The following is a 15918-nucleotide window of genomic DNA, read 5'->3' as shown; positions in this document are numbered from 1 at the left end:
CAGCAAGATCTCCAGGTGGGTAGCAACATCACACTCTCTATGCGTAGAAATAACCTCTCAAGTGCCCACCATGCTAGGCACGTGGAAGGGGCAAGCAGGTCACCCTGGAGAACAGGAGGGAGGGAGCATGGATTGCCCCCAGGGAAACACCAGAGGGTTCTTTAGATAGCTCTTTCCGTGAACCACATGAGCACCCACCAAGGAGATGGTGTCCCCAGTGGCTATGACCTAAGCCCTGAACAGGGCGTTTGGGGTCCAGATCTGGCCAGAAGCAGAAAGCCATTTTAGCTCAACCTCCACAGGGGCTTCACAATATGAGTGGGCTCTGACAAGGCCCTTGTAGGGACTGCTGAGAGCCAGTATGCCAGCACTCCAACGCGCAGAGAGTTCAGGCAGCTTGGGGTTGATCTGGGAGCTGCCTGTGGCTTATGGTTGTTGGAAGGTTCATAAGCTGAATGCCGCATCCATTTCTTTTTTTTGCGGAACATTCTAGAGAACGGGTTGAGGCGTCGCCTGTCGGCAGGGCAGGTCGCCCAAAGGAGCCCACAGCCGCCCCAGGGAACATCTGGGCAGCAGAGGCTTCCCTCCATCTTACGGCGAGGGACGAGGCCTCGCACAACCAAACACGTCACCTTCGCATTGGACGAGGAGCCAGAGTCGGAGACGGAGCTGCCTTTCTACCAGCCTCCGGAACTGGTAGCAGCAGGATTCTTTCCCCCAGTGGAAGACACCCCGCTCGTCGCCCGAATCAACCGGGGCTTTAGAGGGCAGAACACCTCCCTCAAGCCCAGGCAGGGGGTCCCCCTGAGGGGGTCCCGGAGGCTGGTGGTGTCCAACATCGACCCTCTGCCACCCATAAATATCAACTTCCGGAGATGAGCCAGGTGAGGTTCCACCCCTGAGGGGGAGATTGAAACAGAAGGCCCAAAGGAGCCCCAGCTGAGGCACATCTCTCCCGTTTCTTGTGGCATTGCCCCTGTTCCTTCCCCCTCAGTGTTTTTCTTCTGAGGTCTACTGGATTAAGAAAATTTGGGATTTCCAAAAAATGTTGGATCCGAATGCTTTACCTCTATTGGGATCCATGTTTCCTCCCCCCTCCCCTGGGAAACCTGCATTTTTTGCAGCTCTAATAGACCTGAACAAAAACAATGCATGCATTCTCCCCCCCCCCCGCCCCCCCCCCCACAAACTTAGTTGTATCAGTCACTGGCAGCAGCTCTTCCAGGTCTCCTCCAGCCCTGCTCCCCATTGAGATTTGGAGGTGTGACCTGGGGAATGAACATGGGGCCTCCTGCATGGAAAGCGTGTTCTCTGCCTCTGTGCATCAAAAATGTCTTCAACATTCTGTCAATCTCTTAGCAAGACCAAGACACAAAAGCTAGTGGTTGTTCAGGCTAGAGCTCGTTAAGCAGTAGGGAGGGGCTCATTCCAGTGGATGGAAGTCCTTCCCACACTACAGGACGCAACTGCCTTGCCTGCCGGCTGGGACAGGCTTTCTTGTCAGGCTTCCCTCTTGTGGTGGCCGAGCCACACCCTGGTGCTGCGTGGACTCAGTTGTGCCGCGATTTGCCAAGTGCAGTTGGCAGGTGACACCTTACTTCATCCACTTGACCCCCAAGCGAACAGGGATCATTTCCCCAGTGCTGCTCTTAGGGTTGTATTGAGCCCTTCGCATGGAAGGAAACCTCCACCTGCACGTACTCTTTTTCGAAGCAAAGAGATGAAGCTCGATGTTACACAACAGCAGCAGTAACATTTCTTTCCATTTATCTTGCAGTTTCCTTGGGCACTCAGGATGCTGTGGTGGTGTTTCAGCCTCATCTCATCACATCAGAGGAAATCAGAAACCAAATCGATGCTGTAGGTTTCAAGGCATCTATAAAAAAACAGCTGAAGCCTCTCAGACTGGGTGCTATTGATGTGCAGCGACTAAAGAACACACCTGCCAAATCCTCAGAAGGAGTTCTGCAGGAACACCCAGAGCATGTGCACTGCTTAGAGACTGCTAAATTCAAAGTTGATGGCATGCACTGTCATTCATGCGTCCTCAATATCCAGAGCACCATATCAGCACTCCCCTCAGTAACTAGCATAGCAGTTTCTTTAGACGACAAGTCTGCTGTTGTGAAGTATAATCCCAGCCTAATCACCCTCGGTGCACTAAGAAGAGCCATAGAATCTGTGTCGCTGGGGACTTTCAAGGTCAGCCTTCTTGATATACCTGAAAACTCTGAACTCTTGAATGTGCCCCAGTCTCCAGTGAAGTCTCCTCGGAGCACCATGCATCCCCTGACGACCGTCACGGTGATAAATGTAGAGGGAATGACCTGCAATTCCTGTGTGAAGTCAATTGAGGGCGTAATTTTCCCAAAACCAGGTGTGAATCGGTATGTGTGCCACCTCTGCATCATAATGGGACTATAGAATACGATCCCACGCTCACCTCACCAGAGGACATGGGCTTTGATGCATCCTTGACAGGTAATATCATCTGCAGATGAGTCTGGCAACTGATTACCTTGATTTTTGCAAATGAATCAGAAGCATCTGGTTGAATCCCATTCCAGGGGACTTCTTATGAGCCATCTGGCCAAGTTTGAGACTCAGTCCTAGCATTTCAAGTTGGCTCTGTTGATGCCAGGCCCTCTTGTAGAACTTCCTGGTATGGATCTTCTTCAGTGTCTCCTTTCCTTGCCAGAAAGTTTTATCTGCAGCTTCCAGAGCACATAACCCCTTGCTACAGTGTGGGATTGGAAGTGCAATTCATACGTATAATTTCTGCTGCCCTGCGGCTGTTTTGGCACGTGGAAAGGGGGTGGGGCAGGGAGCACCTCTTCTTGTGGTGCTGCAGATCAGGCCCTCACAGCATTTTTAAGTCCTTAATTTGGGGCTCTAAATGGTGACCACGTCTCTGTGTCAGACACGAGGAAGCCATCTCATACAGCTGAGCCTTGCTTCCTCACTTGAGAGATTGCGGGAATTACCGGCACCAGAGGTACTGGGGAGGTAACAGAGGCAGAAATTTGCACTGGTTGTCCCTAAGCTCCAACTTGTCCATAGGAACAGCATACAAGACGGGTGTGCCAGCTGCTCTAGCAGGGTAGACTGTGCAAGTATCCTTTCCCTGTTCCCTTAATCTGATTTATATTGAGCAGAAGAGCAACAGTGCTCTCTGTTTATGTTCCCGTATTTCTTATATATAAGCCACTCTTCTACCACAGTGCTTGAAGCAGCGTATAAATCAAAACAGTACGATAAAACAGTTGTATGGTCAAAACAATGAAGCCAACACAAGCAATCTTTGTTTTGGATAATGGCCGTCTCTGTTTTCTCAGCCTCACTATTAATGCTCATAAAGTTATTCTTGAAGGCTTCTGTTCAGCAAACAGTAAAATGTGTGTTGTTCACAGGTGAGAGGAATGACATGTGCCTCGTGCATTCATAAAAGAGAGTCCACGCTTATGGAAAAAAGGGTTTTTTTGTACATCTCAGTGGCTCTTGCAACCAACAAAGCCCACATTAAGTATGATCCTGAGATTGTTGGCCCTCGGGCTATTTTACAGATCATAGAGGTAAGTTGTCTTGTGAAAGCCAAAATGCCCTCAAACCAGGCTGGGGAATTGACAGGTGGGCAACTCTGGCTCAAAAGGATCTAGAATCTATGTATAAAGGATTTGACTTCCAGACATTCTTGCTAAATTTATTATGGGCACTAATTAGATAAAGCAATTGTATCTTTATTATAGAAAATTATAGAACACGCACATACAAGATAATGGACGCATATAACACACACACATACAGGCCTAATAAAAATAGAGAGAATTATACAGCGGTAACACACGACTGGACGAACAGGGTGATAATTACCGATCGTAGTCTTCGAGGAAGGCTCCAATGGCGACGTATAAGGGAGATGGGGGAAGGGACCCTCAACTGATAAGGTATCGGGGGAGTATCTAAACAGTAGGACTGGGGTACTGTAAGATGCACACCTGTAGAATGTTGGGTCAGAGGTTATAAAGTCTACCTTGACCCCTAAGGGGGTGGGAGGTTCAGGGGCGGATGACAAGGGGTCAGCATGGCTGATGGCTGGGGCTGATAGGCAAAAAACATCTGGAGAGCTACCGTTGGCCATCCCTGATATAATGATAACTTATTAAATAGGGTAGAGTGGGCAGAAATGGGTTCTCTCTCTCTTCCAAAATACTAGACCCAAAGATCCCTGGATGGAATCTATGGAAGGTGCTGCAGGCCTTAACCAAGCCACCTTTTGAACCCTTGAGCTCTAGAGAATTAAGAATCCTGGAGTTCTCTAGAGTTTATCATGGGAAAGGAGCCTTTCTTGCTGTGGAGTTCACTGCCAGAGGATGTAGTGATGGCCACCGGCACGGACAGCTTTAAAAGAGGACGAGACAGATTCATGGAGGATAGCTCTCTCAGTGGCAACTGAGCCATGGTGTCTAAAGGGAACCTCCATGTTCAGAGGCAATGAGCTTCTGAATCCCAGTGCTAGGAGGAAACACCCGGGGAAGGCTTTGCCTCTGTGCCCTGTTGCTGGCCCTCCAGAGGAACCGGGAGGCTACTTTGTGCTGCAGGAGGCTAGACTAGGCAGACCACTGCTCTGATCCAGGGAATCAGGTTCTTGACTCACGTTTTGCTGACCTCTGTTTTCTCCAGGTGAAGCAATGCCGGTGACTAAAAAGCCTGGCAGTACAGTCATTGCAAGTTCCATTTATCAGAATGGGTCCCTGCTGGTTTCTGCAACTCATGTTGGGACTGATACAACTTTTCCCCATATTGTCAAACTGGTGGAAGAAGCACAGTAATGAATATGGAAGTAAAGTTTCCATCTCATTTTTGCCATGATTCAGTATGGCAAATAGGTGGCTTAAATTTTAACTTGTACTTAATTCCCACTGGCATCAGTGCACACTTAAATCCTTTACCAAGTTGTTCATTAAGATGGGAGACCTGTTCACTGATTCAGCTGCTTGGTATGCTGGCAGCAGATCAATTCAGATTAGGTACACTGACAACTCCTACGAGAGCTCTGGCTGAGCCAAGGCCATTCCAGCAGCTGCAAGTGGAGGACTGGAGGATCAAACTTGGTTCTCCCAGATAAGAGTCTATTATTTAGCCACTACACCAAACTGGCTCTCTAGAGGGGCCAAGAACCCAGGCAGGCAGTATCCCCCAGCACCACCCTTTTAAAAAATCGAGGTATGACTTCCTCATCTACATTTGGGTAGATCCTTTGTGTGAACCATATCCCCAACACCACGCACACACTCACTCTCTCACAAGCATCTCTTAAGTGGAGCCAGCAGAAATTTGTAATCCCATAGTGTTAAAACTATGAGTTATGGTGAATATTCTGCGATCTGTTTTTTGTTTCCTTCTCTTTATTGTTGGGTTTTATATGCTTCCCTTACGATTACGTGATGTTCCACCATGCAGAACCCATTCATTGCTGCCATGACCGTATCAGGAGAGTCGTAGAGACCGCAAAGAGTACAATGACGATTGCACAGGCTGAGCTCATGGGCCTAGTGAAGTGGGCTAGAAGCCTTGGGTGGGATCAGTGGCTGAGCCAGAGTATGAACCTTACCATATGAACTATTCTATTCGGGCCAATAACTGGGCTTAATCTGCAAAATATACCGGTGCCGCCTGTGTTACATTTTTATTGAGTTATGTGGTGGTGTTTAATTGTAGAGTATTAATTTTATTGTTGTATTTTAACTGTTTCTAGGCCTGTAATCTGCCCTGAGCCCATATGGGGGAGGGTGGACTATAAATCCACTAAATAAATAAAATAAACCTGTGCTTCTGCAGAACAGATACCCTTGACCAGGGAGTGTGGGGTTTTTAAGAAGACTCTTACGCTGCCTCTCCAGAGAACCTGGTCAAGGCAGGTCACATCTTAGAACAGCATTTTGGAGAAGGGTAGGATCCCCAAACCCCTTTGGGAGGTTGCTCCGCAGCTCTCTTGAGGGCTGGAGAGAGAACATTGCCTTGCATTGTCCCGGGAGGACCTCCAGCAGTCCTCCAAGGATGAGGAGGAAGCCCTTTCAATTCATGTACTCAAAAACCTGCAATTCTGTTGTGGTAAAATCTTTATTCTCGCACTGTGAACTGCCCTAGGTGTCAGCATTGGTGGAGAAGCAGGATGTGAATGCTCCATATCTTAGGATTGGGCCTTTTCCTTCACTGTTAGTTTTGTTCAGTGCATTTTGCCCAAACCTGATAAAGGGCTGCTGTCTTCTCCCCTTTGTTAGCTACAAGAAACCTACACTGGAGAAATATGAACTGTGTGCCTCCAATCAGACGAGGCTGAAGAGCCCTTCGGAAATCTGCGTCCACGTTGGCATTGATGACACAGCACCAGTCACCCAAACTGAGTCTTATGGGTCGCATTGTCAACTACAGCCGAGCTTCGATAAACTCTCTCCTCTCAGACAAGCGATCTCTCAGCAGCATCGTCCTCAGCAAGCCAGATAAGCATTCGGTTCTCACCGGGGGCTCCCAGGAAGAGGATGATACAGTCATCTGAAAAGACCTTCTCTACGGAGTGGGCTGGGTCTTCCCTCATTGACCGATCTCTTGGGCTGGCCTGGCTGTACTTTTTAAGTGCTATTTTCTTGGGACTGAATTGCCCACTTGAATAGAGTGCACATGCACACATCTAACTAACATGCACATGCACACATCTAACTCAAAGCATCGACTGTATCTGCACTCCTTTGCCAGTATTACCACCTGGAGCAAAAGCAGAATGCAGCCTCATGCACTGGAAGCCAAAGATGGCTTTAGCTTATCGCTTGGCTGCTCTTCAAATGGCTGTCTGATAAAGAGGTCCATATCTTGTGCAGTGCTGACTGAACAACTATTTTCATCACAGCGATATTGAGCTTAGAGGACTTGAGCTTCTCCCTCCTCTCTCTGCACACCACGATTGACGCCTGCCCTACGCCCAGAGGAAGGCAAAACACCTCCAGGATCACTGGGTCAATCTGGCCCCGAGGAAAATCCCTTCCTGAGCCCCAAGTGACGATCGGCATTACCCTGGGGTGGAACCTCACCTGGCTCTGATGTGCATCTCCGGAAATGTATATTTATGGGTGGCAGATGGTCGATGGTGGACACCACCAGCCAAATGGATGGGCTTGAGGGACGTTGTTCTGCCCTCGGAAGCTCCAAAGGATTCTGGCGATGAGCGGGGTCTCTTCCTCTGGGGGGAAGAACCCTGCTGTTATCACTTCTGGAGGCCGGTAGGCAGATGGCTCTGGCTCCGGCTCTGGCTCCTCGTCGAGTTTTAAGGTGACGTGTTTGGTTGTCCGAGGCCTCGTTCCTCAGCGTAGGATGGAGAGAAGACTCTGCTGCCTTGGGAAGGCTGTGAGCTACTTTGGGCGGCCTGGCCTGCCGACAGGAACAACGACCATCTTAACAGCCTCAAGCCCTCTTTTTTTTTTTTTGCCTTGTCTAGACCCTAGTGGTCTCTTCCAACTCTATGATTCTATGTTTTGTAAACAAAGAAATGGATGGGGCAGTCAGGTTATGAACCTTCCAGCAACCATAAGCAGCAGGCAGCTCACAGATCAGCCTCAGGCTGCCTGAACTCTCTGCATGTTGGAGAGCTGGCATTCTGGCCCTCATTCTTGGCGTAGTTTTGAGGGAAGCATCCCCCATTCAGAGGTGTCTTGGGCAGCCTGGCTGGGGGTTGGTCTCGCCTCCAATGGATGGATGGTGCAGGCAGTCTGGGTTCTCAGGATCTGGCAACCCTACACCCCCTCACCTCCTGGCAGTGAATAGGGGGACCTGGCAGCACTGCTGTGCTCGTTCCCAAGCCGACTCCCATTGGCTGCTCAGCAGTGCCGGATTAAACCCTGTGAAGGCCCCTAGGCAGTCGAAATCTTGGGGGCCCCTTGCAAATTATCTCAGAGTCTCTGAGTGCCCACCCCACCGCCCATGGTCCCCGCTGCAGGCACCTTTTCTAAAAGCCCCTTTTGCTAAACTGCGGCGGAGAGGTGGAGAGAGGCAAACTTCACGGTAATGCCAGCAGCAACCGCATCAGGTAAGTCAGGCAAAGAGCAGCTCAGTTGCTGGCTGCTCAAGCATGCTGGGGGGGGGGGGGGGGAACTGGTGGGGAGAAACTAGCCGGGGGCCCCTAAAGGTGTGCGGGCCCATAAGCCAGTGCCTACATAGCCTAATTGAGACTCGGGCTCCACTCATCAGCCAGGTGACAGGGGAAGGGATGCACCGATATTTGGTTCCTCTGCTGCTTTGAGCATACTGTTGAAATAGAAGCGAAATCTCATTTCTGTGCAGCCTGGTGGATATATGCCTGTAAAGGCGCACGGGACTCTCACCCTGGCTGCTTTGCTGGTGTTGGGACCCGGATTGGGGTGGTTTGTTTCGAGAAGTGAGATCACAGTATTCAAGTTTTCATTTATCTGCAGGCTGAGAACAATGAAAAGGAAGACGATCTCGGACTACCTTGTTGGGGCCACAGCCAAACGTGCAGCGATTGAAGATCTCCCCCCATCATGACCCTGCAAATGGGAAATGCTGAGTTAGAATCAAGGGACTTTATCATGTGCAAGAAAAGGGGACCGAAACTCACGTGTGGCAAAAGACAGTGGAGGTAAGAGTCCTCCAAGCTATCAAAGGCTTTTTCCACGTCGAGGCTCAAAATAAGAAAGTCTAGTGTATTAAACGATGCTTAAAGATTTCCGTAAATTGTCAGATAAGTCCCGTGACGGCATGAAGTCCATTTGGTCTGTGTGAATGTTTTGTGTAATAAAAGAGTTAAGACTGTTGTCAGTGATGACTGTGAAAAATTTTGCATCTTGCTTAATGAACGAAATGAGTTTGTAAGAACCAGGGAGAGTAGAATCCTTGTGTTTTTAGGGATAACAATAATGTTGGTCCCCAGCCAAGTGCTGGGTAGAGAGAGAGAATGCGATTACAGGTATCTGTGAGAGGTTCAGTTAAGATGGGGATAATGTTTTAAATAAAATTCAGCAGGAAGTCCATCATCCCCAGGAGATTTGCTAGATTTGAGATTTGTAATAGTGTTTCTAATTTCCTGGGAAGTGAAGGGGGCTTCCATGAGGTCACAATGATCTAATCTTAATTTCCAAAGGGAAGGAATAGATTCGAGAAAAGAGGAATAGAGTCAGTGGCTGGATTTTGGGAGCTATAAAGCTCAGAGAAGAATTTAGTGAAAGAGGTTAATATCTTCTGTGAATTAGATGTGAAAATGCCTTTCTAGGTCCTAATGAGGTCCCTAATGAGGTCCCTAAAATTAGAGGAAACTTTTTGTCTAACCTTCCAAGAAAGGATTCTTAGAGTTTTGGGTGTATTGTACCAATATTGCTGCTTGAGAGATAGAAGATTACTTTGTATTTTGCTTACCACAAGAATGTCCATTTTTTTCCTTTTGGCTATGAGTTGATGATAAACCTTAGTGCTACCTGTGGTTTTGAGTTTCTGCTCTAAGGAATGGATATTAGTTAGCAAGTCTCATCTTTTTTTTGTCTTTTTCCTTGTTATAGAAAGAAGCAAGTGAAATGATCCTCCCATAAATGACAGCCTTCATCGCATCCCATAATACTGTCAAGCGGGCTTATTTCTGTAACATGGTGGTTTCTTAGACAAAGAGCAGGTCACAAGCTCTATAAATATGAGAAATAAATAAATATACTGCTCCCCCCTTATTTACAACCATTGGGCAAGTAATAAATCCATCTGGCCCAGGGATGTTTATGCTACAGCCTGGCTGGTACCACTTTCAAGTCGCCTCTCCCACAGGTTCACACAGACAACTTTTACCGTCTGTGAGAGAAGTGTGAGAAAGGAGATGTTTTTAATAGCCTAAATTCCTTAGTAATAAAAAAGACAGTGTTTAGCAACCTTTGTATCCATGACTCAAGTATGCATCTGTAATGTAACCTTTGAAGATATCCTATATAGCAACTGTGTAACCCTGTATACATCATTACTCCCAAGGCTTATGTCGTTGGCACAGCTTCTGAATTTCTAAGAATAAAACAGCTTTGATTTAAAACAAAAGACTGCTTATTGAGAAATATCGGTGCTTGACAAATACATGCTGAAGTTTTTCACCATATTGATTGGTTGCAAAAGAGTACTGAATCTCTGTTTCAATTTCTGTGGGAAAAGAATGATTTAATAAAAGAGATGTATTAATATTCCAGCTGAATTCCTTATAATGATATGAAAAAAGGCTGAGTTCACATCAAACCCACGCGTGATCAAATCAGATCTGATAACCTATGGATGAAGAGGGGATTGAACGAATAGGCCTTTGGTAACCAGAATGTAATCTATGCATGTGTGTATATTGTGGCGTGATGAATAATATGAGTAATCCCGTTCATTGGGATGATGCAAATGCCAGATGTTGCAAAGGCCAGAAGAAAGAAGCTTGTCAAGTGGGGTAACCCTGAGGGAGCGAGACTCAGAAGGCCTCCTATAAGGGAACGATCTATCTAAGGAGGGATTGATAATGAAATTTAAGTCACCCCCCAGAATGCTCTCACCTTGACTAAAAGAAAGAAGTTCAGAGAACACTTCACAAAAAAAATTAATTTGGTCAGCATTGGGTGCGTAAATAGATGCAAGTGTGATCCAGGAATCCTGAATCTTAAAGTGTTTATCAGAGATGTGGGTCTCCTGTAAAAATACTGTCAAAATGTAATTTGATAATGCCTAACGTTACATGTTTTCATTTGGTGATGTTGTAAGGAAAGGAAAGGAAAAGGAAAGGGAAAGGAAAGGACAAGGAAAAGGAAAAGGAAAAGGAAAAGGACAAGGAAAAGGACAAGGAAAAGGAAAGGAAAGGAAAGGAAAGGAAAGGAAAGGAAAGGAAAGGAAAGGAAAGGAAAGGAAAGGAAAGGAAAGGAAAGGAAAGGAAAGGAAAGGAAAGGTCCCCTGTCATTTCCGACGCTGCTTTCACAACGTTTTCATGGCAGACTTTTTACAGGCTGCTTTGCCATTGCCTTCCCCAGGTGTTAAGGCCTCAACAACTGAGAGAGACTACTCTTAAATTATTAGAATTGGGAGGATACAGAGAAGGAAAAGCTAAGAAGGTGAGAAAAGAGAGAGAGACGGGGCATTGAAAATGTAAATACATGGTAAAAGGAAGTTAAAAGGAGTAGGGGAGCACAAGAGAAACAGCAAAGAGCAAATGTACAGGTCAATCTAAGAAAAATTTCAAAATAACAAAGATCAGAATATGGGGGTGTGTAATAGGCAATATATAGTTCCTATAGTGAGAGCCAGTTTGGTGTAGTGGTTAAGTGCACAGACTCTTTTCTGGGAGAACCGGACTTGATTCCACACTCCTGCACTTGCACCTGATGGAATGGCCTTTTGCAAGCCATATCTCTTGCAGGAGTTGTCCTTGAAAGGGCAGCTTCTGTGAGAGCTCTCTCAGCCCCACCTACTTCACAGGGTGTGTGTTGTGGGAAAGGAAGGCAAAACTCTGAAACTCTGAGATTCAGGGAGAAGGGCGGGGTATAAATCTGCGGTCTTCTTCTCAGAGAAAGGTAAAGGGTGAGGATTAATTCAAAAATGTGACCTCTAGGGGGAGCCAGAACTTTAAGAGTGAAGATATCACTAAGGGCCAATTTATTATCAGTGTTAGAAGGGAAACGAGGTACAGGAAATTATAGAACAAGGAAAAGCCATCAAATAAAAGGAAAAGCCATGCAAATATAAAGGTTGGATATCATGACATATAGGAAAACAATTAAAAAGTGATCGAGCTGATCTGTAGCAATAAAGAATTCATAAGAAGCAGTAAAGTGCAAAAATAGAGCATATAAAAGCTATGATGAGCAGTGAAACACAGTGCAGTGCTAACAGTGCAGGATGTCATGGGCTGGCATCGGAGCCTATAGCCGGTCCTTCGAGTGCTCAGGAGGTTGACGGCCTGCAGCCGCTCGCTCCCCCCCCCCCCCGACCCAGCAGCAGAGGAGGAGGGGCAAGCAGCACAGCTGCAAAAGGGAGCCCGGCTGACTCTCCCCCACCTGCAGTCCAATGAACGGAACGGCTACGCTGGGACTCAGCAGCCCAGAGAAGGGAAGCATGCCAAGGGGAAGGCGGTCCATTAGCCCTGAGTATTAGCTGAAGCTTTACAACTGTTAATTGAAGCACTGCGGGAGGGACATTTCACCTCTGCTTGGGCTAGGGCCCTCTGTGGAAGCAACGCATCCATCTTGTGACGTGCGTCCACCCCGACTGGCTTTGAAACATAACCTTTTGGCTCCTGGTCTTCTGGCTACGAATGACTCTGCTCTCGGTTTGTGTTTTGGACATTGCTCTCTATTGGTTCCTGTTCTGCTTTGTTGGTTCTGACCTCTGACTGGATTTGTACTCTGTGCTTTGGACTTGCCCTGGTGGTTCCTCTCTGCTTTCCAACCCATAGCCCAGCTGGGATTTGGTCCCTTCCCCTTCCTGCACCCCACACATAACAATAAACAGCAAACATGCCAGCATGGTAAGGAACACTTAAAGTTTGGTTGTGCAACCAAGAAACCTCAAGAGTTAGTTGGAGGGATCCTACGAGTCTTGGTGAAGAGAAGAACGGAATTGCATCCCACAATATGGTAGGCACAATGCTTTGGACAGGAACAGATTAAGTAGAACAGAAGTCATAGTCAAAGATAGAAAAGGAAGACAGTATACTGCATGTGAGGCAACGACAATATAATGCTATAAATGTTAAGATGTGCCAAGAGATTAAGAATGGAAGAGAAGAAGCAACGTTCAATGTAGGTATAATGTAGTGAATCAATGTCAAAGACCTAGTTAATAACGCAGAGACCACAGTGAGCATTAAAAGACAAGCCAAACCATGTAGGGCAGGTAGAGTAGGATTGTTCGGAGCAGCGTGTTTGGAGGGGAATGGGGACAAAGAGAGACGTAGACCTGGTGGAATAACACACAAACTGGAATAACCATAAGGAAAGAAAAATAGTAAAAAAAAAAAGAGAGAGAAGAACAAATGTTAAAAATAAAACAAAGGAACAATGAACCAACGGTATTGTGGGTATTTCAGAAAGCTGGTGGAATGAGCAGAATCAGTGGGACACAGTGATTCCTGGGTATAAATTATATCGGAAGGATAGGGAGGGAAGGGTTGGAGGTGGGGTGGCTCTGTATGTCAGAGTGGGTATACAGTCCCATAAGACTGAGGAGGTCTGAGAATTAGATTCCCTTCTAGAAATGCTTTGGGTTGAAATAGCGGGCCTAAAAGGAAATTTAACTATGGGAGTTTGTTAGAACCCAACCGGATCAAAAGATAGAGGCTAGTTATAATATGATAAAAGAATTAAAGATAGCGGCTAAATGTAAAAACTGTGTCATCATAGGTGATTTTAACTATCCCACATTGGTTGGGTCAATATGGCTATTTTAAAGTACAATCCTAGAAGCTCAGATAAAATATATATCACAAGTCAGGAAAGACACAAATAGGTCCAAAAAAAAAAAGCTTGCGTGGGTAACAAACAAAGTAATGGAGGATGTAAAAGGTAAGAAGGATTCCTTTAAGTGGTGGAAAGCTAGTCCAAGTGAGGTTAATAAAAGGGAACAGAGACTGTGGCAAATCAAATGTAAGACTGTGATCAGGCAGGCAAAAAGGGACTATGAGGAGCATATTGCAAAAAACATAAAGACCAACAATAAAAATTTCTTCAAATACATTAGAAGCAGGAAACCAGTCAGGGAGGCAGTGGGGCCCTTGGATGACCAAGGGGTCAAAGGATTACTGAAGGAGGATAGGAAATGGCTGAGAAGCTGGATGCATTTTTTGCCTCCGTCTTTACCATGGAAGATGAGAAGTGTTTACCCACTCCAGAACCGCCAATTTTGGGAGGGGTGTTGAAGGACCTGAGTCAGATTGAGGTGGTGAAAGAGGAGGTCCTACAACTGATGGACAAATTAAAAACTGATTAGTCACCAGGCCCAGATGGCATACATCCAAGAGTTCTGAAAGAACTCAAAGGTGAACTTGTGGATTTCCTGAAAAAAAAGTAAACTTTCATTGAAATCTGCCTCCGTTCTCGAGGACTGGAAGGTAGCAAATGTCACTCCCATCTTTAAAAAGGGTTCCAGAGGCGATCCGGGAATTACAGGCCGGTCAGTCTGAATTCAATACCGGAAAAGTTGTTGGAAACCATTGCACCCCCAAACGGAATAACGAGGCAAACAACTGTAGTTAGGAAATGGTCCACTTTATTAACATTAAACACAAACCAGGCAAGGTGAACTAAGAGGACGAGCCCTGGGGTCACTCCTGACCCCGCCAAGTCCTACAAGGGCGAGACACCCAACCCCCGGTCCTAGCCATACCAATGTGGCTATAACCGGGCGGCAGACCAAACATGACCTTCCTTTACCCCCGCCCCGATAACCAGAAGGGGGCGCCAAAGGGAGACATGACCCCGATCCATATTCCAGGACATTGAGCCGTAAAGCCCATCTGCCTTTCCTACGGATCGCACGCACAACACAGGTGCCAAGGCCTGGGTTCTCACCGGCAAGGTCTGAATCCCTTGCAAATTCCGCCAAGTGACCGAATTAGCTACCTAACCAAATCCACACCACTGCTGGCAGTACAAGGTAGGCGAAAAACACATCACCAATGGCCAATTCAGGTGATAGTGAAAAAATTCCTACCTGGCCCCTAATAAGGCGACCGGTATAATCCTGTACTACTGCAGGGTGAGCGGGCGGGCCAACGACTCCACGGAACTGCATGGAGGAGTCTGGGGCCAAGGCTTCTTAAAGCCTCTGCCCCCGCCCCTGTAAACTCCCCGGATGCCCGGGAAAACTGCTCTTCCTCCTCCCGGGGCTGCAAAAAAACGGCTCGCGGCGCACAGCCACTTTGCGGCGCGGCCGGGGCGGGGCCGAATTGCACCCCCAAACGGAATAAAGAGGCAGACAACTGTAGTTGGGAAATGGGCCACTTTATTAACATTAAACACAAACCAGGCACTGTGAACTAAGAGGACGAGCCCTGGGGTCACCCCTGACCCCGCCAAGTCCTACAAGGGCGAGACACCCAACCCCCGGTCCTAGCCATACCAATGTGGCTATAACCGGGCGGCAGACCAAACATGACCTCCCTTTACCCCGCCCCAATCACCAGAAGGGGGCGCCAAAGGGAGACATGACCCCGATCCGTATTCCAGGACATTGAGCCGTAAAGCCCATCTGCCTTTCCTACGGATCGCATGCACAACACAGGTGCCAAGGCCTGGGTGCTCATCGGCAAGGTCTGAATCCCTTGCAAATTCCGCCACCGCAATGCCAAGCCTCTGCTTAGGCATTCGCAACCCCCGGGAGGCCCAACGCCTCCCGAAGACCTTGCCGTAATTCAGACAAAAAGGCCCAATTTCCCGCATCGGACAGATGTACCCCATCTGGCCGATAAAGCTCAGCATTATGCACACTGATGCCAGGGTGCGGAAGGAAGGTGCCCAGACCTCCCTCCAGGGCCAACTGCAGGGCCCGGTTTGCCTTCCTCCTGGCCCGCTCGATCCCCGCGGGGTTCTAAGCGGCACGCCAGGTCCTTTGAGGCAAAATCGCAGACCAAATGATCCGGACCCCGGGCCACCTCCTCACGATGACCCGCAAGTCTGAGATCACCTGCAAAGAGAGGGCCCTGCCTTGCAACAGGCCCAGGTCATTCCCACCGAGGTGAATGACTAATACATGGGGCGGGGAACGAGGCCGACTAACAAACAACAATGACAACAACAGACCATCTGAGCCCCCGTCGCCCCAGCCACTCAACCGTGGCCCACTCGCTCAGCCCAAGCTGTGAACTGAGCGACGATCTTCTGGCGAAATGGGCTGCCCAGAAAATCATGCTGTGCCCGC

General features: G+C 47.7%; 1 protein-coding gene across 1 annotated transcript; it reads left to right on the top strand.

Moving 5' to 3' along the window:
• Positions 1-875: 875 nt before the first annotated feature.
• Positions 876-6504, top strand: LOC132578934 (copper-transporting ATPase 1-like). Its single transcript, XM_060249103.1, is given in 5 exon segments — positions 876-884; positions 1795-2380; positions 2383-2481; positions 4681-4825; positions 6282-6504. Coding segments are annotated over 5 exon segments (1062 nt in total).
• Positions 6505-15918: the final 9414 nt, after the last annotated feature.

The sequence above is a fragment of the Heteronotia binoei genome, chromosome 11 (genome assembly GCF_032191835.1).
Source record: "Heteronotia binoei isolate CCM8104 ecotype False Entrance Well chromosome 11, APGP_CSIRO_Hbin_v1, whole genome shotgun sequence".
NCBI lineage: Eukaryota > Metazoa > Chordata > Lepidosauria > Squamata > Gekkonidae > Heteronotia > Heteronotia binoei.
This window is presented reverse-complemented; position numbering and strand designations above follow the sequence as displayed.